Genomic DNA, 23,983 nt, shown 5'->3' with positions numbered 1-23,983 from the left:
GGATACACAGTAGATAACAGATAAGTACTACTATAGTTTATATAAACAAGCTGCTGTGTAGCCATGGGGGCAGCCATTCAAGCACAGGATACACAGTAGATAACAGATAAGTACTACTATAGTTTATATAAGCAAGCTGCTGTGTAGCCATGGGGGCAGCCATTCAAGCACAGGATACACAGTAGATAACAGATAAGTACTACTATAGTTTATATAAACAAGCTGCTGTGTAGCCATGGGGGCAGCCATTCAAGCACAGGATACACAGTAGATAACAGATAAGTACTACTATAGTTTATATAAACAAGCTGCTGTGTAGCCATGGGGGCAGCCATTCAAGCACAGGATACACAGTAGATAACAGATAAGTACTACTATAGTTTATATAAACAAGCTGCTGTCTAGCCATGGGGCAGCCATTCAAGCACAGGATACACAGTAGATAACAGAAAAGTACTACTATAGTTTATATAAACAAGCTGCTGTCTAGCCATGGGGGCAGCCATTCAAGCACAGAATACACAGTAGATAACAGATAAGTACTACTATAGTTTATATAAACAAGCTGCTGTGTAGCCATGGGGGCAGCCATTCAAGCACAGGATACACAGTAGATAACAGAAAAGTACTACTATAGTTTATATAAACAAGCTGCTGTGTAGCCATGGGGCAGCCATTCAAGCACAGGATACACAGTAGATAACAGATAAGTACTACTATAGTTTATATAAAGAAGCTGCTGTGTAGCCATGGGGGCAGCCATTCAAGCACAGGATACACAGTAGATAACAGAAAAGTACTACTATAGTTTATATAAACAAGCTGCTGTCTAGCCATGGGGGCAGCCATTCAAGCACAGAATACACAGTAGATAACAGATAAGTACTACTATAGTTTATATAAACAAGCTGCTGTGTAGCCATGGGGACAGCCATTCAAGCACAGGATACACAGTAGATAACAGAAAAGTACTACTATAGTTTATATAAACAAGCTGCTGTGTAGCCATGGGGCAGCCATTCAAGCACAGGATACACAGTAGATAACAGAAAAGTACTACTATAGTTTATATAAACAAGCTGCTGTCTAGCCATGGGGGCAGCCATTCAAGCACAGAATACACAGTAGATAACAGATAAGTACTACTATAGTTTATATAAACAAGCTGCTGTGTAGCCATGGGGGCAGCCATTCAAGCACAGGATACACAGTAGATAACAGAAAAGTACTACTATAGTTTATATAAACAAGCTGCTGTGTAGCCATGGGGCAGCCATTCAAGCACAGGATACACAGTAGATAACAGATAAGTACTACTATAGTTTATATAAACAAGCTGCTGTGTAGCCATGGGGGCAGCCATTCAAGCACAGGATACACAGTAGATAACAGATAAGTACTACTATAGTTTATATAAACAAGCTGCTGTGTAGCCATGGGGGCAGCCATTCAAGCACAGGATACACAGTAGATAACAGAAAAGTACTACTATAGTTTATATAAACAAGCTGCTGTGTAGCCATGGGGCAGCCATTCAAGCACAGGATACACAGTAGATAACAGATAAGTACTACTATAGTTTATATAAACAAGCTGCTGTGTAGCCATGGGGGCAGCCATTCAAGCACAGGATACACAGTAGATAACAGATAAGTACTACTATAGTTTATATAAACAAGCTGCTGTGTAGCCATGGGGCAGCCATTCAAGCACAGGATACACAGTAGATAACAGATCAGTACTACTATAGTTTATATAAACAAGCTGCTGTGTAGCCATGGGGGCAGCCATTCAAGCAGTAGAAAAGGCTCAAGTTACACAGCAGATAATCTCTGTAGAACATAATATTATCTGTTATCCATTATTTGTCCAGTGCCATATAGACTTTTTTCAATTTCAACCATTACTAAGAAAACTCCAGAAACTCCAAAAAACTCGAAATTCGACCGTTGATAAATCTGCCCCTTATAAGAGAGAAATCCAGATTCCACCCTGGGTGGGTTTTAGAGCAAGTTCTGGATGAATTTGTGGTCCTTGAGACCCTGTAGAGTTGCAGGCGGGTCACCTCTACTCGTTACTCCGAACTAGAAAGAGACTGAATGAGACCAGAGCAAGTGCCGTATGGAACTGGTAGAAAGTCCGTAGCACTGGGAATTACACAGGTGGGACTATGGCCATTATTTGGACGGCTGTTGCCCTTGAGATGTTGTTGAATTATACCTGCTCAACTATCTCCTTCTTACTTATTACAAACCCTAACCAGCACTCATCCCAACTACTGACTACCCAACTACTGACTACCTAACTACTGCTAGCACAAGTTCCCTGGACCCCTTAAACTCAGCTTTGCATGTGCTTGTGCCCCCAACATGCTGCCTTATTATTATACATAAAATCTGGGTGTTTATATAAAGGATACAAATGTAACCTCACAGGTTTGGGCACCCATTTATTTTGGGATAGTAGAGTAGAGGATCTCCTCTCTCCCTCTTAGCCAAGGCTGAAAGTATCTGAAACCCTGTAGTACAAGGGAAGAACCAGAGATATGGCAGAAAGATTAGGGGCCAGTGTCGGAATGGATAAAAAAAGGGAGGTTATCCACCTCGGAAAGTTTAGGAGAACATCAGTGTAGCTTGATAAAGCTGTGAATATAGCCATTCAGGGGTTCGGGCGAATCCAAAATAGTGGATTCGGTGCATCCCTAATGTATTGATACTCTTTATACCAATAACATGCAAAGGTTCAACTCAGGTGTCTGTGTTTAAAAATTCTAACCCAATTATGAAACAAACCCAAGTAGAACCTTCCCAGGAAACACCAAGTGGGATGGAGAAAGCGCATAAGGAAGAAGATGGTGAGCACTCATTGAATGTCTTGAAGCCCAATGGGATGCAAAGTGTACTAGGAGAACTAAACCATTCTGCTCCCACTGTATTGTAACCAACATTGCACAAGAGAAGCATAAGGTAATAGGGACACAAGCATTGATACAAGAGGGGACCCCAAAACTCATCTGTAATGAAGAGCCAAATCACTATGAAACTGATCCAGCCTCTGCTTCTCTTCTTCCTTAGAGACACAATAAGCAAATGTCTCCATGAATGTGCCAATGAATGTGCCAATGAATCCGCCATTGGGACGGGTCTCTGTAATTGGCTAAAAGCCTGGAATTTCTTTATTTCTTCTTCTTTCCTTCAACCTCATTTGTGATCTCCACTACATTGTTTGACAGTGATGTCACCGTTATAGACTGTGATTTGGGATTTATTGTTTTTGCTTCTCCTGGGTGGTACCTGTGAGGCCACAATGTCTGGTTGCTTTGATCGTGAAGGTTGTTGCAGTGCAAAGCAAGGAGCTGCACATCTGGTGGAAGGGTAGCTACTATGTGCAACATAAAGGTCTTCACTTACAACCGCAACGCTTACCCTTATGAACCTCAAAATACCTAGTTCTAGTAGGAGCGTGGGCTTCATTTAGCCATGAGGATTTATACCCAATACTGATCTGCCCAAATGGTAGGGCAACAAGTCAAGGATTTGGAGTCTACACGTTGGATGCTGTAGCTGCACAAGATGGAGAAACTGAATCCCACATCCGTTAGCTGCTGAATTACACACACTCCTGTTGAGTGCTACTGGGATACTAATATGTGTAATAAGTATTGTGCTAATATCCTCCAACAGTTGTTTTCAGCTTCCTTCACCATGTGAAGAAATGTTGACATTATAGCACCATAGTCCCAGGCTCCGGCAGCCTCGGTTCAGTGTCAAACTCACACCGTTGCCGGCCTGACATTGAGCGTTCATCCTCCAAGCTGGAGGGCAGTGCCAGGCTATGGTTGGCTGGGAGGCACATTTAGCAGTATTTCTCCAGAGACTTCTTCACTTGACTCCTACTTTATAGAGGAAGGTGCCTCTATTACTGTAGAGCTGAACAAAATGGAACCCAATGAGAAGGTTGGAGAGATTTTCAGTAGAATCCCCATTTTACGGGGACCATAAAAAATGGTGTAAAATCACAGCGATGCATTAGGCCAGTGATCCCCAACCAGTAGCTCGTGAGCAACATGTTGCTCTCCTACCCGTTCGATGTTGCTCCCAGTGGCCTCAAAGCAGGTGCTTATTTTTGAATTCCAGGTTTGGAGGCAAGTTTTAGTTGCATAAAAACCAGGTGTACTGCCAAACAGAGTCTCAATGTAGGTTGACAATCCTCATAGGGGCTAAATAGCCAATCACAGCACTAATTTGGCACCCCAAGAAGATTTTTTATGCTAGTGTTGCTCCCCAACTACTTTTACTTCTGAATGTTGCTCACGGGTTTAAAAGGTTGGGGATCCCTGCATTAGGCATTATATATTGGTGGGCCAACAAAAAGTGGTGTTAGAATGACGGTATGGAAATTGAGGTTATGCTGTATGTTAATGTCTTAGGGAATCACACAAATCCATGCACCACCCTCCTACATAAAGGAACCCATTACTTACACTCGCCCGAGAAATGCTCATGATGAATTTATTCAACTGCAGAAAATCTAGGGTCCAGAACGTTGAAGTCACATGACTAAAGTTTCAGGTGAAACCTTGGAATTTTAAAAATGCTAGGATATAGCAGAATCCCAAACTGAACTTTTGTTCTACTGCATTCTTATATTGGGTGGCCAACAAGATCCACTTGATTGACCCACTCACTCACCAACAGTGTCGGACTGGCCCACCGGGATACCAGGAAAAGTCCCGGTGGGCCCAGGTGTCAGTGGCCTCTTGCTTCTAAACATTTGGCCTATTTCATGGCCATTCCCTATTTCTATGTAAAGAAAGGGGCTAAATAGATGGAACAATAGATTATAGTATGTAAAGAAAAGAGACTAGGAGAATAGAGGTTGAGTGAGGAGAAGAAAAATAATAATGGTCTAAGGTTTTTTGGCGGGCCCCTGGTGTCCCAGTCCGACACTGCTCACCAACCAAGCCAATATCTATCTGACATGGAAAGAGCAATTATGAAAAAAAAACCCCAGATAACTAGAAAACTTTTTTTTATTTTAACACACAAAAAGCCGCATTGCCAATATAACTAATCCAACAGTGAAAGCTGCGACGAAGGCAAGGCCAACTGACAGAAGCCACATCCAGGTCTTCCAGCTCTTCTCCTCTGTAATGAGAGAACAGAAACTGAAGCAAGTAAACCTGGCTTTTGCACTGCCAACTTCCTGCTCTGGATCCAGCCAAACTCACCCACATGCCGATACTGTACTTCCGATTCTCCTGTGCCAATCCGAATTGGGCCTGTAGACCAGAGCTCATAGGGCTCCAGCACAGGGACGGTTCTTCTCCCTGCAATACAGAAGAGTGTGTGAAGCCATTTCCAGGTGGAAACTCGAGAATACGCATCTAAGAACAGGAATGGACCAGAGTACGGCCTTCATACAACAAAGGCTGGTTACATGTACATAGGAGTATGTGATGCAATACCAGTAGTTGGCACCATACTTACACCATGATCTTGTTCAATAACCAAGAAGCTCTTATCATTGGAATCAACCACCTTTCTAGCTAGTTTGTTCCTTATTTGCCAATCTATATTTAGGTTGGGGGAAAAAGTGCCACATCTCTGGGGAGGAGATGTCTGGATACAAGAAAGACATGGTATTCAAGAACACTTACACACTCCGGGTTTTGCTTCTTTGCAGGAGCTTTGGCATCTCTCAGCTTCAAGTAGAGAGTCACAGATCAGACCCTGACAGTATACGTACAGCTGGTATGGGGTAGCAAGGAAAAATAAAAAAAAAATAAAGTTATTTAGGAGCAAATCGACCATTGGCTAAATTTATACAGTAGGTTTAACCCACCTGATCACTCAGGCTTCCTTCAATCCTCAGCTGGAATCGTGAAGGAGAGCCTTGTACCAAGTCTGCCGAGTAATTATTTCCTTTTTGGGCACATCTACAAGGTATGATGGTCAATAACAGCTTTTGTATCAAATTAAATACCTAGAGAACCTAGCAGCTTTCAATGAAGTGTTCCAAGGCAGATGTGGAGAATAATTATGGACGAACACCTAAAATGTGAGCGAGACTAATGGATTCTGGGACAAGGGCACTTTGATATTTCAAGAGCATTAAACCCTCTTCTTGCTGCTGAACTTACCCATCCACAATAAGGTCCCACTGAGGGAATCCATCTGTCCTTTGGGCGGGAGTAGCCCAGCACTCGTGCAGTCTGACGTCATGTGTGGGGGACGTCACTCGCCGTTCATCCACCTCGAAATAAAGGGTCTCCTCTTGCTGGATTAGTATTGGGAAGTCCCCAGGATGGTAGAATGAAGAGAATGTCTCATCTGCAAATAGATGGTTCTAGATTCTATCAAGGCATAACCTGCTAGCCATTGGAAGATTACCAATGCTGAACACTGATATATGTTGCCTGTCCTAATTCTAGTTATCCAAGCAAACACAATAACACAGAGAAGATGGTTTAGCTAAAGCTTGGAGAGGTTGACAAATACCTTTGGCTACTTTTAGATCTGAAGCTTGTGCACGCTCATCTCTCTTCCTAATAACTGCATTAAAAAAAAGGAAGGGAGGATTAACTTTGGACTCCTTGATTCCCCCACCAACAAGGCAGAGTATAGATTACCATTATAGTTGGCCATCCCTACATGCCAGTCACCTTTAGCTTGCTCACTAACAGGGTCGGCTGAAAACCCACGGCGGCCAATGATGGTATCGTATCTACCCCCCAGCCTCTGAGTGTCCATGAGAGGGTACCTACAGCGCAGGGTCAACCTAAATCAAGGTAAGAATGGCATGATTACTTTACATAGTGTTTAATATAGTTCCTTATAGTCTGTAAAGGATGGGAGTGTATATTCAAAATTCAGAGTGTTATAGAAGCCATTTGGCTTAGGGCAGAGACACCCGCTGCTATTTCAGGAGATTAGTCGCCCAGCTATAAATCGCTTCTTTTCGGGCGACTAATCTCCCCGAACGGACTTCCCGACGGCTAGAATGTAAATCGCCGGCGGGATGACACTCTGATCGTTTAGGCTTTCCGAAGTTGCCCGAAGTTTTCTCATGAGGCAGTTTGGAAAACGAAGCTTTCTGAGTGCCATCCTGCTGGCAAAAACATTCTAGCTGGCAGTTCAGGGAGATTAGTTGCCTGAATAAGAAGAGATTTGTCGCTGGGCGATTAATCTCCTGAAATAGCAGCGTATTACTGCCCTTAATCTTAGTAAGGATAAAGACTCAATTATTCTACTTCAAAACTATTACCCATCAACCACTGCCGTATAACTTGTCCTTTATTTAAAAATTCATGTTAAGTCAGTTTTATAGCAGTGAGGACAGAATTTAACCTAAAAATTGAGAAAGTTCACTTAATGGGCAATATGTGCAAATATAAAGATATACGATTTTGCCAAGTGTGTATTGAAGCAGGTCACCATAAAGGTCCATCACCATTTAAAAGTGGTGTCCCCGTTATGGAGACTTCTGTTGGACAGCCCTGTTTGACTATAAAAGGAAAACATCATACAATATTCCTTGAGCACAACTACAATTAGCATTTTTGCTAGGGAAGTATAACACAATAGAAGGCTTATGAGAGAGAAGCTTGTGTTCAGACAGCCTGAGAGACAATGGCAAACTGCAATCTGAGTCAGTAAAACTTTAAAGCAGTAGTTCTCTCACTGATGGGTTGGGACTCCTAAAGGCCGACTCTGGGTAGCCATAGCAAATGCATTTTCCTTGGATAAAAGGTACAGAACACTGACCTATATGTGGAATTTCGAGAGATGATTGGTTTGATTGGAGGTAACCCCTTTCGATCAAAGGTTACTTCATTCTCATACACCAAATAGTCTCCAACAAACTGTAAGGAAGATGAAGACATTTTCCTTTAGTGTTCTGCCCCAGTTCTATACAAACCCAGCGCCACTCCCCTACCAGTGAGAATCTCAGGAGAAAGCCATTATGTGGTCATATGGAGAAGTATTCATCACCTGCCTAGTTGTGCCGCAGGAGAAGACAGAAAAGGAGAACAGAGCACGATCATTATCGGCCTCCTGAGGCTTGCACGTTGGGTCCTTCAGATGGGTTTGTCGGGGGTCAAAGCGAGGTTTGGTGTCAAGGCTGAATACTGTAGCTTTCATGGTACCATTGGGAAGGCACACTAGAAGAGGACCAAAAAATAGAGGTTGGAGGAGGATAAAGTGGGCACAGGGGATAAAAACTGGCCTAGGGTTTCCCTGTGACCTTACTCACATAATAGTCGGTCAGTCGGAAAGTTACACACAAATGAATAGTTGCTCCTAACTTGAAGGGTCTTGTTGTCCTTTAGTGAAAAGTCCACACGAGCCTTGATCCCCCTCAGTGTTATATCCTACAGGTGTGGATTAAAGAACAGGCCACAGTCAGACAAAATAACTCCTGTCTGGTATAAAGAAATATTTAAAAAGTTAGAAATTCCGAGATACACTAAATGCCATAAATTCATGCACAAAAGCCCATCAAATTCAGTTTCTCAACATCCGAATCCATAACGGAATCCTGAATTTGGTGCATCCCTAACAACAAAATATTCCCCTAAAATCCTCATACAAGCAAACAGAGGGCTTGGGTTCCGCTATGATGAACTCTAAGGCCCCTTAGTTTCACAGTCAGACTGGAAGGCATCGTTCTGCACATGGATATGGCGTTACCTCGTAGACCAGGCCTACAGAGAAGAGCGGGATTTCAATGAGCAACGTTAAGCCACGTTGGGTTATCTTGTAATTCTGGGATGTCGCTAGGGCTTCAGTCAGTGGTAGATTTCGGATGTACGGGATCCAATACATATCCATGTTTCCTCGGGTCATGTTCAGGATTAGACGGTCTTTTTCACAGATTTGATCATAATTGGGGGGAACTAAAAAAAAAATGTGGTGGGTGGTTAACATTGATTCAGTTAAGTTTTGCAATTAAACTGTACATTATCCAAAAGTAGCACAACATATCTTTTAGGGACCAAGAACCCCCTCACCACATACTCTTGACTTCAGTTTGGGACCAGACTCACCCACATCTTGTAACAGACACTCCACCACATCCGTGTACGTAAAATCCTTTTTCTTGTTCAGAAGGGTCAAGATGTAGGTGACAGAAAGGATGTACATTCGCTTGTTGCCCTCCAGGTACTGGGAGGAAAGTCAATAATACAAGTCACATAGGACAAGCACAGCCAAAACGGTCACCAACTAGATGGTCATCTACAACTCCCAGTGTTCCAGAAACTAAAGACTCTTAGGGAATGCTGGCAGTTGTAGTTCGATTTAATTTTTCCCTGGCAGGAACTCAGATTGCTTTTATCTTATCCGTTAGATTTTACAGTTTAATTCATTCAATATTATTGTGTTATGATGCAGAAGGCTGAGGAAATTCAAGAGAAACTAGGCTAAAAAAAATGCAAGGCCAGTTAGTAAACTCTTCCCAGAAGCTACAGAGGAAGAAAGCAACAAAGCCCTTGCACACAGCAGTGAGGGGTTGGCCTAGTATTACAGGAACTTGCTATATTAACTGTGGGAGCATGGGCCAGGGTTGGCCAGGCTGGTGGGATACCAAGAGGAAAACCTGGTGGGCCCTGGTGAACCAGGCCAACCCCATGAAAGTCAAGGAGGTAAAGGGTGTAGATGTGGGAAGGAGGGCTCATGAAGTTGCAGTCTGCTAAAATGGCACACTCTGTAACAGAGATAGCTCCAAAGATCTCATAGCCTGTACAGTACCATAATAATGCCATCATAGATAGCTCCTTCTACTAAGGAGTTGAATGGCACAACGGCTATTGAAAGGCCTTATTAGTATTGTACTAGATAGGACTTGGATTCTCAAGACACGAGGGTGCTTCAACATTCACCTTCTGTTCCACAAGTGGATCACTAAAGGGCACTTGAAGGACAAAAGCCCTTGTGCCATTTCCATTGTCCGTGGTTTGCACTCTGAAACCTCTCCGGTTTGCCTCATCCAAGGTGACCATCACTGTCCTTATGATGAAAGCCTTCAGACCCACGTCGGGGAAGAAGTTACCCAGGGAAACGTTAAAGTAACGGTTTTCCGGTACCGTTCCTGAAATATGAGGATGGGAAGTTTAGTATTTGATGGTCGGAGCACAGAAAGACAAGGATAACCATCTGTTGTGGGTATTATTCTGGTTGTTTTATTTACAGAAGACCCAAGAACCCTTCAGTTGCATAAGAAACATTCTAGGGCACCAGAAAATAAATGCAATATTAAATACATTCAGCCATGTTCCTAGATGCCCCCTTTCCCAATATCCATACCCATAATGCAGCCCCAACTCCTTCTCTAGCTTGGCATACTAATCCCGTTTACAGCCCCCACCAGCTACTCTGCGGTGTAAGTTAGTACTCACTGTTAAAGAAGATGGGCAGCAAAGGCAGAAAAGGGGTAATAATTGGTTTAATAACAGAGTGTCTGGTGGTGTCAGCAGTGGCCCCTCGCCAATGGTTCACTAACAGGAGATGTATATGGTATGTGGTCCCATAGGTGTTGTTGACAATATCACTCTGTAAGACAAAGCTGAATTAAGTCAGGGCCACCAAGCCCCATGGCTGTGCAAACAGCTGTCTGCAAACCCAGGGCATGGTGGAGGGGTTCAGGCATGATTCAAAACACGAGTGCCCTCCTTACCTAGACATTACATTTGAATATGCAGGTTAACAAGTGTCACAGATGAAGCAGTCTCTGGCACCTCAACTTGCTTTAGCATATAACTGAATAGTACCAGGGTACATAACTAGAAGTAGAATTTTGCCACTTACCTCTGTATAACCACCAGGTGCACCGATTGGCACCGTCATGTTCACAGTGGTGGCATTCTTACTGAGGCTGTAGCCATTGGCTGCTATTACACTGGAGTCAAGCAACCTACCATCCACACCCATGGAAACCCCCCTGTCTTTATAGGCCACAAGGTCAAGGACCAGAGGTTTAAGAATAGCAGGGGTCAGCCAGAAGATTGAGGTCTTGGTTATGATAGGAGCATCTTTAAGAGGAAAGACGGTAAGGTTAGATTTTATAATAGACTAAGCAAAACTTGAAGATCCAAAGGTTTATGTAGGTTACATTGGGAAAGCTTTACCTTGGCCCAGTAACCCTTTGCAACCTGTCAACCCTTTGCTTACCACCTGATTGGTTGGTGCGGCAAATTCAGCTGCATTAAATTACATTGTTTAATGTCTCAGGCTGTAAGGCTCTGCCACTTACCAGAAGGGCATGCAGTGGTGGTGTCCACAATGAGTCGAATTAAAGGCTGAGAATAGTACATCTTGGCCAGGATCACTTCAAGTTTATAGCTTCCAACCTACCAAAGAGATGAGGTTTTTTTGAGTTCTGGTCTCGCCTCTACCCCATCCCATTTTTTTTATACTATCCTCACCTTTATGATCTGAGACTCGGACGTGTTGTAGGGGGCTCTGAAGACAACCCTGGTTGCTGTAGCGTTGAGCCCATAGCCCATCCTTTGTGCTTCTACAGCACTCACCATGATGGTACTAAGATCTGGCATTTGGAACTCAACCTGCCACCTCTGAGATATTCCTCCCTCTGTCTGTCAACAGAAATACAATTTTTCAAGGAATAATGTACCCCCCCACTGTAAATTATAAGGATATTAGAAGTTGCTGAGGAGTTGACCATATAAATGCACTAGTCTGAAGTCCCAGAATGCTGTAGTGACCCCTATACCCTTATTTACAATGCTCATACGTTATGGCTTACACATTAATGTGACCTCCTCACCAACTCCTGGCAGACTTACCACCGGCCACACTGCCTGCAAGTCTTCAGTCATCCAATCCACGATCCAGGGAACTATTCTTCTGACAGAGACCTGAGGAGACCAAAGTGTTGTTGCCGAAACATTTTCAGAACACCAAGTGTCATATGGATATCTAAGTCCATGTTTGTCGCAACTAGCTTTAACAGGTTTTAATGAGGACTAAGAACATGATGGGCTACACCTCAGCAATCTCACTTTTGAGCCACTTCTGCAAAGTAGTCAAACTCAAGTGACATTGCTATGGGAGACTAAGAACACTGCTGGTTTCACAAATGATATAATTCATATTTATTCTCCCCAGCAGTTACATTCCTGTGGGTCAAACAGGATTCAGTGCCACCGCAGCTTAGACCAAACCAGAAACAATGTCAATTAAAGGCTGCCTTCTCCAGTTTTTGTTCTTGCCACAGAGCCTTTGCCTTAAATGACCTCACATGTTGAAGAGCAAATTGACAACTCCTCCTTGCAGTCATGATCTTTATGATTTTCCTTCAGGAGTCTGTACCTCTTCCAGACGTTGGTGTATAAGAACCCATAACAAGCTTGAATCAAAACAAAAAGGTTGTCTCACCTCCATAAAGTTCTCCTCACAGAGAACCTCCCGTACATTCCATGGGTCATTGATCCGGCAGGACAGTGACACTGGGTAAGGGATGAATCCGCCATCTTGTCTTATGAGAATCTGCACCTTAAGGTCAAATTGGAGGTCGTTCTAAAGGGAAGAGGCAGTGGAGTAAGGAAAACAATCAAGATAAAAGGCAACTACCACAGTGTTCAGTGAGAGGACACATACCATGTTGACAACCCAACATGCCAAGAAGGAGATTCTCATTTCCAGATTGCCATATATGTCTATGGTTATGGAATAGCCACACTGTGAAGCAAGTTCAGCATCAAGCAGAACTGGCGTTCCAGTTTCATCTGCAATAAAATGGAAGTTAGATCCAAGCCCTTCAAGGAACAATGTTAACAGGGCCTACCCTCATGGAGACACAGGCAACAAGATGCTCTTCACGTACACTCAAGTCACAAGGGTGGTCCACGCGGTAGACCAACAACAACTCTTTAAGCTGGACATTCATTTGGTCTACAAGCTGGACATTTATTTGGTCTACTTACTGACAACTTCTAAGTGCCATTCGTTTGATCCTATAAAATTCTTGTCGACCCATATCCAGAAGGTACGATTCAGACACTCTGCCTTGGATACACCTGCATGAGACATTTATATTACCACCACAGTTGTCCTATTATCAGACTCCAAACCTCCTGGACTTGAGGGAATACACTTACAATCATTGTTTTACAGAGCCATTATTTCCATCTGGTCTTCTGTTTCCAGCATATAGGAGGAAAGGTCATAATACCTCAGGTTAGATGCCAAGCCCCCTGCTTGTTTAAGGGCTAACTATTCAAGAGCTGTACGACCTAAAATCTTGACCACTGACATATAAAAAAAATAGTCCTAATTTAGAGAATTGCAATGAACATAACCAGTATGATCTTGCAGGGAAGACATCCCATCCAACAAATGTATTTAGTTAGAGAGTTGGTGGGAAAGTTGGGCAGTAACATTACAGAAGATGTGGTCTACAAAGCCTTTGGTGAGGCTTGAGAGATCTCCAGAGCTTTAGATATTTTTTGAAGTTGAAACTGAGCATGTGCAGTGCCATTGGCAAGCATATACTACTTTAGTTGTCATTTAACCTTATCTATGTTATTGTTACACATTCTAATACTCACCACTGGGGAAATACGCAGAGAGCACAATGCAGGGCAGCAACAAACAGAGCCCGACAACCCTAAATAAAATCACCAAAGAGAATTTTATAGCATTTACTGTATAACATTTAGTACATATGCACATTTGTAATGATGGCCCAGAACCAGGGTACAGTATGGTCTATATATCTGTAACCTTGTTATAAGCTAAGGGGGCCCAGTCTGAAGGTCAGTTAGGGGGAGATTTGGGGTGAGGGCTTATTTGTACCCTGGGTACCCCTTGAACTATAGCAGGGTGACACCCCAATGTTTCTATATATCTGTAACCTTGTTATGAGCTAAGGGGGCCCAGTCTGAAGGTCAGTTAGGGGGAGATTTGGGGTGAGTGTTTATTTGTACCCTGGGTACCCCTGGAACTATAGCAGGGTGACACCCCAATGTTTCTATATATCTGTAGCCTTGTTATGAGCTAAGGGGGCCCAGTCTGAAGGTCAGTTAGGGGGAGATTTGGGGTGAGTGCTTATTTGTGCCCTGGGTACCCCTGGAACTATAGCAGGGTGACACCCCAATGTTTCTATATATCTGTAACCTTGTTATGAGCTAAGGGGGCCCAGTCTGAAGGTCAGTTAGGGGGAGATTTGGGGTGAGTGCTTATTTGTACCCTGGGTACCCCTGGAACTATAGCAGGGTGACACCCCAATGTTTCTATATATCTGTAACCTTGTTATGAGCTAAGGGGGCCCAGTCTGAAGGTCAGTTAGGGGGAGATTTGGGGTGAGTGCTTATTTGTGCCCTGGGTACCCCTGGAACTATAGCAGGGTGACACCCCAATGTTTCTATATATCTGTAACCTTGTTATGAGCTAAGGGGGCCCAGTCTGAAGGTCAGTTAGGGGGAGATTTGGGGTGAGTGCTTATTTGTACCCTGGGTACCCCTGGAACTATAGCAGGGTGACACCCCAATGTTTCTATATATCTGTAACCTTGTTATGAGCTAAGGGGGCCCAGTCTGAAGGTCAGTTAGGGGGAGATTTGGGGTGAGTGATTATTTGTACCCTGGGTACCCCTGGAACTATTGCAGGGTGATACCCCAATGTTTCTATATATCTGTAACCTTGTTATGAGCTAAGGGGGCCCAGTCTGAAGGTCAGTTAGGGGGAGATTTGGGGTGAGTGCTTATTTGTGCCCTGGGTACCCCTGAAACTATAGTAGGGTGACTGTTACCCAAAAGTCTCAGGTATATAAGACACATTACATATAAATATGCTCACAGCATTTATTAGTAACCAGCCCAGCAACATGTGGATTTAATATGTGACCAAGGTTGTAGGGATGAAATGAAAACCCAGTATATTCTGGGCCAAACCACAAATACTCACCTGCTCCTCTCTCAGTGCAACTGCCAATCTATATGGCAACACACACACAGTAGATGAGTTGCACTTACCTGAGCAGGAGGGTAAAAGCCATTATTTGGTGCCTCCGAGAGGCGAGGGGGATCTGGTATAAACAGTTTCTCTTTAAAATCACAGAATCCTAAGGCCAAACAGGGGGATGATCATTTCTCAGTGACTACACAGAGAGTTCTGGGCTTGTTAATTAACCTGAGCCCAATTAGTTAGTAATTGCCCCTCCCCCTTTAACCCTCTCTGTTCTGGTGAGGATCTGCCTCAGTAGGTGAATTCAGAAAACAAGTGCACGTCAGCGGCCAATCAGCATTGAGTTCTGATCATTAGAATGTGCAGCAGGGGGGATTGTGATAGTGGGCTGCAGTCAGGGAGGGGGTGCTGGGAGTTGTAGTGACCTACACTGGCCTCACTATTATCACACACACTTTTTACTATGGATTTTTATTTACTAATTTATTTTTGCCTTTTTTATGTCACTTCACTTTTTATGTGTGACTTTGGGTCAAGGTGCTTCTGGCTCTTAAGACCTGGGGGACCTGAAGTGTCTTTTGGCCGCAGCGATTGGGACAAAGGGATGAAGGCAGAACCTTTAGCCTTTTGGCCGGCAAGGTCGGGGATGTTGGTCCTTTCTTTTCTACGCACTGGGGTTTTTTTTGGATTTGAAGCATAACTGGAGCTTAATAAAAAGAGAAAAGTCAGCAGAGATGTTGGTCTTTACAGTGCATCATGGGTAGGATGGAAACATATGATAATGCTGAGCCCAGGGCACCCTTGGTCCACATGCCACGCCCCCAAGTGTTTCACTGCTGCCCTATAGGCTGTATTGGCACATAAGGAAGTAATAGTAATGTAGTAACATAGTAGTATAGTAATATAGTAACATAGTACTGTAGTAACATATTCATATAGTAGCATAGTAATTTAGTTACATAGGAACATAGTAAAATAGGAATATAGTAACATAGTAATATAGTAACATGGTAATATAGTAACATAGTTAAATAGTAACATAGTAATATAGTAACGTAGTGATATAGTAACATAGTGATATAGTAACATAGTGATATAGTAACATAATAATATAGTAATATAGTAACATAGTTAAATAGTAACATAGTAATATAGTAACGTAGTGATATAGTAACACAGTAATATAGTAACATAGTGATAAAAAAAAACATTGTAATATAGTAACATAGTAACACAGTAACATAGTAATATTGTAATAGTAATATTGTAACATAGTAATATAGGTAATATAAGTAATATAGGAACATAGTAATATAGTAAGTTAGGTTGAACACACCCATCAAGTTCAACCTATTAACTCTATATATAACCTGCCTAACTGCCAGTTGATCCAGAGGAAGGCAAAAAAAAAACATCTGAAGTCTCTCCAATTTGCCTCAGAGGGGGAGAAATTCCTTCCTGACTCCCAAGATGCAATGGGACCAGTCCCTGGATCAACATGTACTAGGGGTGGGGGTACAGTTTTTAGGCACAAGCAAAAGCTCAGCAACACTTTATTGTATGTGCCCCTTCATCCTCTGTCGGGCAATGCACTGGGGCCCTGATAGTTGTGGGGGTTCATGGGCAGCCCCATTGTCGTATCCATATCTTGCCCCTTCCTGCCTGGGTTGTTCCACGTTCCTGTGCCCCCTGCAGTGTGAGTATTAAGTGTGAGTATACAATATGAGTATACAGTATGAGTATATAGTATGAGTATACAGTAAGAGTATATAGTATGAGTATACAGTATGAGTATATAGTATGAGTATACAGTATGAGTATACAGTATGAGTATACAGTATGAGTATATAGTATGAGTATACAGTAAGAGTATATAGTATGAGTATACAGTATTAGTATATAGTATGAGTATACACTATGAGTATACAGTATGAGTATACAGTATGAGTATATAGTATCAGTATACAATATATATAGTATGATAATATGATAATATGATAGTATGATAGTATGATCAGTATACAATATTAGTATAAAGTATGAGTATACCGTATGAGTATACAATATTAGTATAAAGTATGAGTATACCGTATGAGTATACAATATTAGTATACAGTATGAATATGCAGAGAGAGAGATAGAGGGGCAAATGCTGAGCCTCAGGAATCTTTATAAGGAGAAATCGGTGTGACCTACTGGTTCCACTCTGTCAACTCAGAACAATAATGTCACCCAGAACCAGGGAACAACTGCCGGCTGGTACCTTCCCCTCACATTTGCTTTATTACTGTGAAACTATGTGGAGTCTTGATACAAATTGACACTTGTGAATTGTGCGCCCAGATATTGCTCTGGAGGGGTTTGATCTCAGGGCCCCGTTGCTGTGAAATCTTTACCCTGTGAAATCTTTACTCCCAGCTAAATGATTGGTTGATTTTGCATATGGTTAACCATAATCCTTGTGCTTCAGGGGATAGAGAGACGGACTTCACCGGACAACATGATAATCACGTGGAAACCAGCTTGATAAAATTGTATATACTTTATTGAAACTCCATCTAAAATCACACGCGGGCAGGGGATGTGTGCTTGACGCGTTTCGTGACCTCTATGTCACTTCAACAGAAGCATCAACCTTGTGGGAGTATTGTGGGAGGAAAATCCATGTATCAACACCACCTGTTATTTAGTGGCTGCCATTTTTATCACTTGGCCCATTATAAGGCACATCCCATGGGGCAGTGAAGGCTGCTGTGCTGCTCAACCAAACTTTACTCAGTTGCCGCAGGACTACAAGTCCCAGACTAACGTAACATTATAAGGAAGGCAGAGGCATGCTGGGAGCTGTAGTCCAGTAACATCAGGGTTGTGTTTGTACAGTTCTTTTTGTGTTTATAATGAGGTTTTTCCTCAGTAGAATTCTCAGGAATGGTTCTGCTGCTCCTACAAGAGAAAGCAATGGCACATGTAAGGGATATGTGTGTGTGTGTGTGTGTGTGTGTGTGTGTGTGTGTGTGTGTGTGTGTGTGTGTGTGTGTGTGTGTGTGTGTGTGTGTGTGTGTGTGTGTGTGTGTGTGTGGTGTGTGTGTGTGTGTGTGTGTGTGTGTGTGTGTGTTGTGTGTGTGTGTGTGTGTGTGTGTGTGTGTGTGTGTGTGTGTGTGTGTGTGTGTGTGTGTGTGTGTGTGTGTGTGTGTGTGTGTGTGTGTGTGTGTGTGTGGTCTCTATGCATCTGTCTACTGGCAACAACAACAAGAAGACCCATAGCAACAAACAGAAAGCTTTATGTAAATGGTGATGCTGGGGCTGTTGTTAAAAGACACTATGTGGCTATAATATACACCTAGTGACTATTCAACATCTTGTAATATACTAATAACAACAGCCTGTGTTCTAAATCAGAGTGCCCTCAGTAAAGATGTCTTCTTCCCTATGCCGAACACTAGTGCTGCCCATTTGAAAAACGGACACCCAGGCCTCAAGTTACTTAAGCGACAGAGTTTGCCCGCACTTATTATGGCGGACTCTCTAATAGCCGCGTACATTTCCCTTTAGCAAGATGTCCGCTCCAGTTCCTCATCGTACGTCATCAGCCAGCGCGGCTCTCTATCCTCTCTCTGTCTGACCGGCAGCCGGTGTCACCTTGGGGGTCTCTCCGTTCAGTCGGTAACAAGATGGCAGAAGCAGGGAGGCAAAGGACGTCGCCCAAGGCTGTGAAGTTTCTGTTCGGGGGACTGGCAGGGTAATGCCCTTGGGCACGGGGATGGGATTTAATGGGAGCAGAGGCCGCTAGTTTTTCTCTGTGGCTCCCCCTGTGTTGCTTCTATATGGTATGCCCCGAGCTGATATATATGTGGGAGCAGGACTGTTCTGTGGTACATTTCTCTCACTTCCATAGTTATATGTGTCCCTATAGGAATGTGTGACATCCAGGCTGTTGTGCCCAGTGTTTGGCCATTGCTCAGGCTTCTGTGGGGTTTTAGTTGTCACTGGGCTGTTATATATGGGACTTAATTCCTGTCTGTCTCTTACACCCAAAAATGTGACACTTTTGTTTGTGATGATGCCATAAAGCAAAGAGGAGGGCTGCTAAATGTAGTGTGTGTATATAAATAGTGTGTGTATATATATATATATATATATAGTGTATATCTGGGCCCTGTTTGTGTCCCTAGGATGGGGGCCACGGTGTTTGTGCAGCCGCTGGACCTGGTGAAGAACCGCATGCAGCTGAGCGGGGCAGGAGCCAAGACCAAGGAATACAAGACCAGTTTCCACGCAGTCGGCAGCATTCTGCGCAACGAGGGCCTCCGAGGCATCTACACCGGGTGAGGGGCAACCGTCATGGCCGACACTTATTGGGGGAGGTAATTAGGGTTGTCACTGTATATTTACATTAATTTTTACTGGTCAGTTAAACACTATCCAGGTGGCAACCCTAGGGAAAATTGCAGCTCATTGGCGGAGGCAGAGCGTGAGTTCATAGGAGGTAACGCTCTAATCACAGCACAAGATCCCTAACTGAGATACCTTCAATAAGCCAGGGACCTTACACCTCTCCCCTGATCTCCAGATGGCACTTTCTATTGGGGGTGGTGCTTAGAGCTGACAGATAGGCATTGCTTCCGCATCTCAAGTCTGCTATTGATAAGCTTTGCCAACAATAACTGAACTGAGTTCTGACATTCCCTATAGTTGGGAGCAGAGTCCGACCAAGTCACTAGTGCGCCCAATGCATCGCGCCCTCATCACTGTGCCCTACACCCACGTGTCACTCCTGTGATAACACCCAGACGGGCATGGAGGCAGGAGTACTGAGTGGTCAAGCTCTTCACGAGTTAGGAACTAGGGGCAGCCAGGGAGAAGAACTATGTACTTGGTGCCCCCTAGTCATGTGCCATATAACCAAATAAATGGCCTTTTAGAGAAAATCCAGTGGGTAATGGAGTGGTAAGAAGTACAGGAAAAGAGAGGACCCTGTATATTAAGTATGAGGAGACACACACACTTGTATCAGCCAGTTGGCATGAATGGATAAGTGGTCACTGTCCTCTCATTGTTTTTTCTTGGGGGCAGTTTATCGGCCGGGCTGCTGCGCCAGGCCACCTACACCACCACGCGCCTGGGCATATACACAATACTGTTTGAGAAGTTCACAAAGGCTGATGGGACCCCCCCCAACTTCTTCATGAAAGCGGCTATTGGAATGACTGCTGGGGCCACTGGCGCTTTTGTGGGGACCCCGGCGGAGGTTGCACTGATCAGAATGACAGCCGACGGCCGGTAAGTGAGAGAGTTGGGGTAGGAGCACGTGTTAGAGTCCAGTTCAGCAATAGAATAGACGTGAGACTAAATGAATTGGCAGAATGGGGCAGTGGGGGGCGTGGCTAGATGGGTGGCACAGGCAGTGTTGTGTCAATATGACTCACAATAACAGAACCAGAATGTTCCAGACGCCACATTGTGCCCTTACCTGTCAGTGATCTGGATACAATGTGCCCATTATGTGCCACCCAGGGGAAACTGTGACACTGAAACGGGGTCACTAGTGGCAGCGTGGGTATCCGCAACTGAAGCTACAACCAGAAAGCAGTTCATTGTGACTTCTCTTTGCTACAGTATAAGGCTGGGGGGTAAGGTAGAAGGTGGGTTGGAGGTTCCTCAGGGGAGGAGTATATGGCTGAAGACAGGAAGTAGAAGGGAGGGTTCTGCAGAGGAGGAAGTGACATTGTTTTTCTGTTGCAGGATGCCCGTTGATCAGAGGAGGGGTTACACCAATGTGTTTAATGCACTAGTGAGGATGACGAGGGAGGAGGGAATAACGACGCTCTGGAGGGTAAGTGGGTCAGAAACTCACAATAAAGACAAGGGAATGGGGCCCAGCACCTCACTGACCAGGGACCACAGAGGGTGACAAAACTGCTCCCAGTAATAATGAGACAGACTCCCCTCTCATCACCCATGTGGCACCCACACCTCACCTATATTGGCACAGGCTTTGTGCTTCCCTCATGCCAATCAGGGCAGCCAATGAGAAGCTGGCATTTGTATAGCCAAAGGGTCTTACTATTGGGTGGCAGTTGCCCTTGTAACATGACGTGTGTGTGTTACTATTGGGTGGCAGTTGCCCTTGTAACATGACATTCTATGTGTGTCACTATTGGGTGGCAGTTGCACGTGTAACATGACATTTGTGTGTGTGTCACAGGGATGTATACCCACCATGGCTCGCGCTGTTGTTGTCAATGCTGCTCAGCTGGCCTCCTACTCACAATCCAAACAGTTCCTGCTGGACTCAGGTAGGTACTTGTCACATGACTGTGCCCCGTGCTGCTCAGAGTTTCCATACATAGGTGGGAAGGGGCGTGGCATCCATAGCCCTGGCATTCTGTGACCCTTCCCTGGCACATGTATATTTTACACATGGAATGTGAGAAGCAGATACGGGTGCAGGGTATGTAGGACTGACAGTTGCACAGTGTGTGATACTCAGTGTTAGTATAGTGTGCAACACCTGACTCCTTGCCTTGTGCTCCTATAGGCTACTTTAGGGATGACATTCTGTGCCACTTCTGTGCCAGTATGATCAGTGGGCTGGTCACAACTGCCGCCTCCATGCCAGTGGACATTGCAAAAACCAGGTAAGTGCTTCCTCCCTGCCAACCCCTCCCCCACCCATAATATTATATTACTGGCCTATTCCTAACCCATGTTACCCAGCATGCCTTTTTCGTCTCCCTCTTTTCCAACATGGCAGCACCATCACCTCTGTCTCCTGACTCCTCAGCCCATATCTGACCAATAATTAATTGCCTGTTTGCTTTATCTCTTTCACTCTGCACACCTCATTTACCTTTGTGTGCCCGGCTAATAGTGTTTGTTTGACTCATTTCCCTGCAGGATACAGAACATGCGCATGATCGATGGGAAACCCGAGTATAAGAACGGACTGGTGAGTCATTACCTCCTGTGCACCTGAACTTCATGTATTATAAGGATAATGTACCCCCTATGTAAATGATAAGAATATTAGAAGTCACTGAGGGGTTGTTCTGTGACCATATAAAGGCACAAGGCTGCAGGCTGAGTTATACAGGGAATTCTGAGTATCACTCATGTATTATAAGGGATAATGTACCCCCTACTGTAAATGATAAGGATATTAGAAGTCACTGAGGGGTTGTTCTGTGACCATATAAAGGCACAAGGCTACAGGCTGAGTTATACAGGGAACTCTGAGTATCACTCATGTATTATAAGGGATATGTACCCCCTACTGTAAATGATAAGGATATTAGAAGTCACTGAGGGGTTGTTCTGTGACCATATAAAGGCACAAGGCTGCAGGCTGAGTTATACAGGGAACTCTGAGTATCACTCATGTATTATAAGGGATAATGTACCCCCTACTGTAAATGATAAGGATATTAGAAGTCACTGAGGAGTTGTTCTGTGACCATATAAAGACACAAGGCTGGAGGCTGAGTTATACAGGGAACTCTGAGTATCACTCATGTATTATAAGGTATAATGTACCCCCTACTGTAAATGATAAGGATATTAGAAGTCACTGAGGGGTTGTTCTGTGACCATATAAAGGCACAAGGCTGCAGGCTGAGTTATACAGGGAACTCTGAGTATCACTCATGTATTATAAGGGATAATGTACCCCCTACTGTAAATGATAAGGATATTAGAAGTCACTGAGGAGTTGTTCTGTGACCATATAAAGGCACAAGGCTGCAGGCTGAGTTATACAGGGAACTCTGAGTATCACTCATGTATTATAAGGGATAATGTACCCCCTACTGTAAATGATAAGGATATTAGAAGTCACTGAGGAGTTGTTCTGTGACCATATAAAGACACAAGGCTGCAGGCTGAGTTATACAGGGAACTCTTGAGTATCACTCATGTATTATAAGGGATAATGTACCCCCTACTGTAAATGATAAGGATATTAGAAGTCACTGAGGGGTTGTTCTGTGACCATATAAAGGCACAAGGCTGCAGGCTGAGTTATACAGGGAACTCTGAGTATCACTCATGTATTATAAGGGATAATGTACCCCCTACTGTAAATGATAAGGATATTAGAAGTCACTGAGGGGTTGTTCTGTGACCATATGAAGACACAAGGCTGCAGGCTGAGTTATACAGGGAACTGAGTATCACTCATGTATTATAAGGGATAATGTACCCCCTACTGTAAATGATAAGGATATTAGAAGTCACTGAGGGGTTGTTCTGTGACTATATAAAGGCACAAGGCTGCAGGCTGAGTTATACAGGGAACTCTGAGTATCACTCGTGTATTATAAGGGATGTTGTTGTTGTGCTGTGTATGAGTTAATAAGCACATCACTATTAACCCTATCCCTGCCATTAAGGCAAGTTAATGAAGGTGATTTCAGTAATGTGACCCTGTGTTTCCGTGCGCAGGACGTACTGGCTAAGGTGGTGCGACACGAGGGCTTCTTCAGCCTGTGGAAGGGCTTCACCCCGTATTACGCGCGTCTCGGGCCTCACACCGTTCTCACCTTCATTTTCCTGGAGCAGATGAACAAATACTACAAGAATTTTTTCCTCAGCGGATAAGAGATGAACTGGAGACCTTTCTATGTGACACCAACGGACAACCTGCCCCTTGGGAGACTCCCCTCCTGTTTCCTGGCCCCGCCTCCTCCTGTGACATTGCGGGACTGCCATGCAGCTTTCCTGCGTTCCCTCTGCCTCCTCCGGGGGATTCAATGGTTAAATGTGTGTGTGATTGGCTGGTGAGCTATTGGGACCTCTGCTCTTACATATACTGTATGCACTATTGTATGTGTCTTAATAGAGAAACCACATCCCTGGGGGTGCAGGGGTAGGTATGGGAGTTTTAAAGCTGTTTATTGGATCATGCAAGTACCCCATAAACCCTCACACACATATATATATACGAGAGTTTGTATTTGTGCTGCTGTCTCTACGGGACACCCCCATTCTACAGCTGAGGAACTTTGGGTGCAGGGGTAGGTATGGGAGTTTTATTGGATATAAACCCTCTAAAGTTGAGG

The 23,983-nt window shown here is 43.9% G+C and overlaps 2 protein-coding genes across 2 annotated transcripts; one reads left to right on the top strand and one right to left on the bottom strand.

The window, feature by feature from the left end:
- Window positions 1-5,008: 5,008 nt before the first annotated feature.
- On the bottom strand, window positions 5,009-15,108 carry zpy1.S (zona pellucida protein Y1 S homeolog). The gene is given in 23 exon segments (NM_001094350.1): window positions 5,009-5,147; window positions 5,231-5,329; window positions 5,660-5,750; window positions 5,845-5,938; window positions 6,143-6,332; window positions 6,501-6,554; window positions 6,665-6,780; window positions 7,767-7,864; window positions 7,995-8,164; window positions 8,257-8,374; window positions 8,694-8,899; window positions 9,050-9,167; window positions 9,884-10,092; window positions 10,400-10,553; window positions 10,809-11,032; window positions 11,254-11,350; window positions 11,426-11,596; window positions 11,807-11,878; window positions 12,399-12,539; window positions 12,621-12,748; window positions 12,947-13,039; window positions 13,571-13,629; window positions 14,996-15,108. Coding segments are annotated over 23 exon segments (2,835 nt in total). The 5' UTR covers window positions 15,019-15,108; the 3' UTR covers window positions 5,009-5,037.
- A 3,426-nt stretch (window positions 15,109-18,534) lies between these two features.
- Window positions 18,535-23,865, top strand: slc25a11.S (solute carrier family 25 (mitochondrial carrier; oxoglutarate carrier), member 11 S homeolog). The gene is given in 8 exon segments (NM_001091717.2): window positions 18,535-18,666; window positions 19,100-19,252; window positions 20,001-20,207; window positions 20,670-20,760; window positions 21,133-21,223; window positions 21,466-21,565; window positions 21,825-21,876; window positions 23,367-23,865. Coding segments are annotated over 8 exon segments (918 nt in total). The 5' UTR covers window positions 18,535-18,598; the 3' UTR covers window positions 23,523-23,865.
- The last annotated feature ends 118 nt before the right edge of the window (window positions 23,866-23,983 follow it).

Source organism: Xenopus laevis, chromosome 3S (assembly GCF_017654675.1).
Source record: "Xenopus laevis strain J_2021 chromosome 3S, Xenopus_laevis_v10.1, whole genome shotgun sequence".
Lineage (NCBI taxonomy): Eukaryota > Metazoa > Chordata > Amphibia > Anura > Pipidae > Xenopus > Xenopus laevis.
The sequence above is the reverse complement of the archived record's forward strand: the minus strand, read 5'-3'. Positions and strand labels throughout refer to the sequence as shown.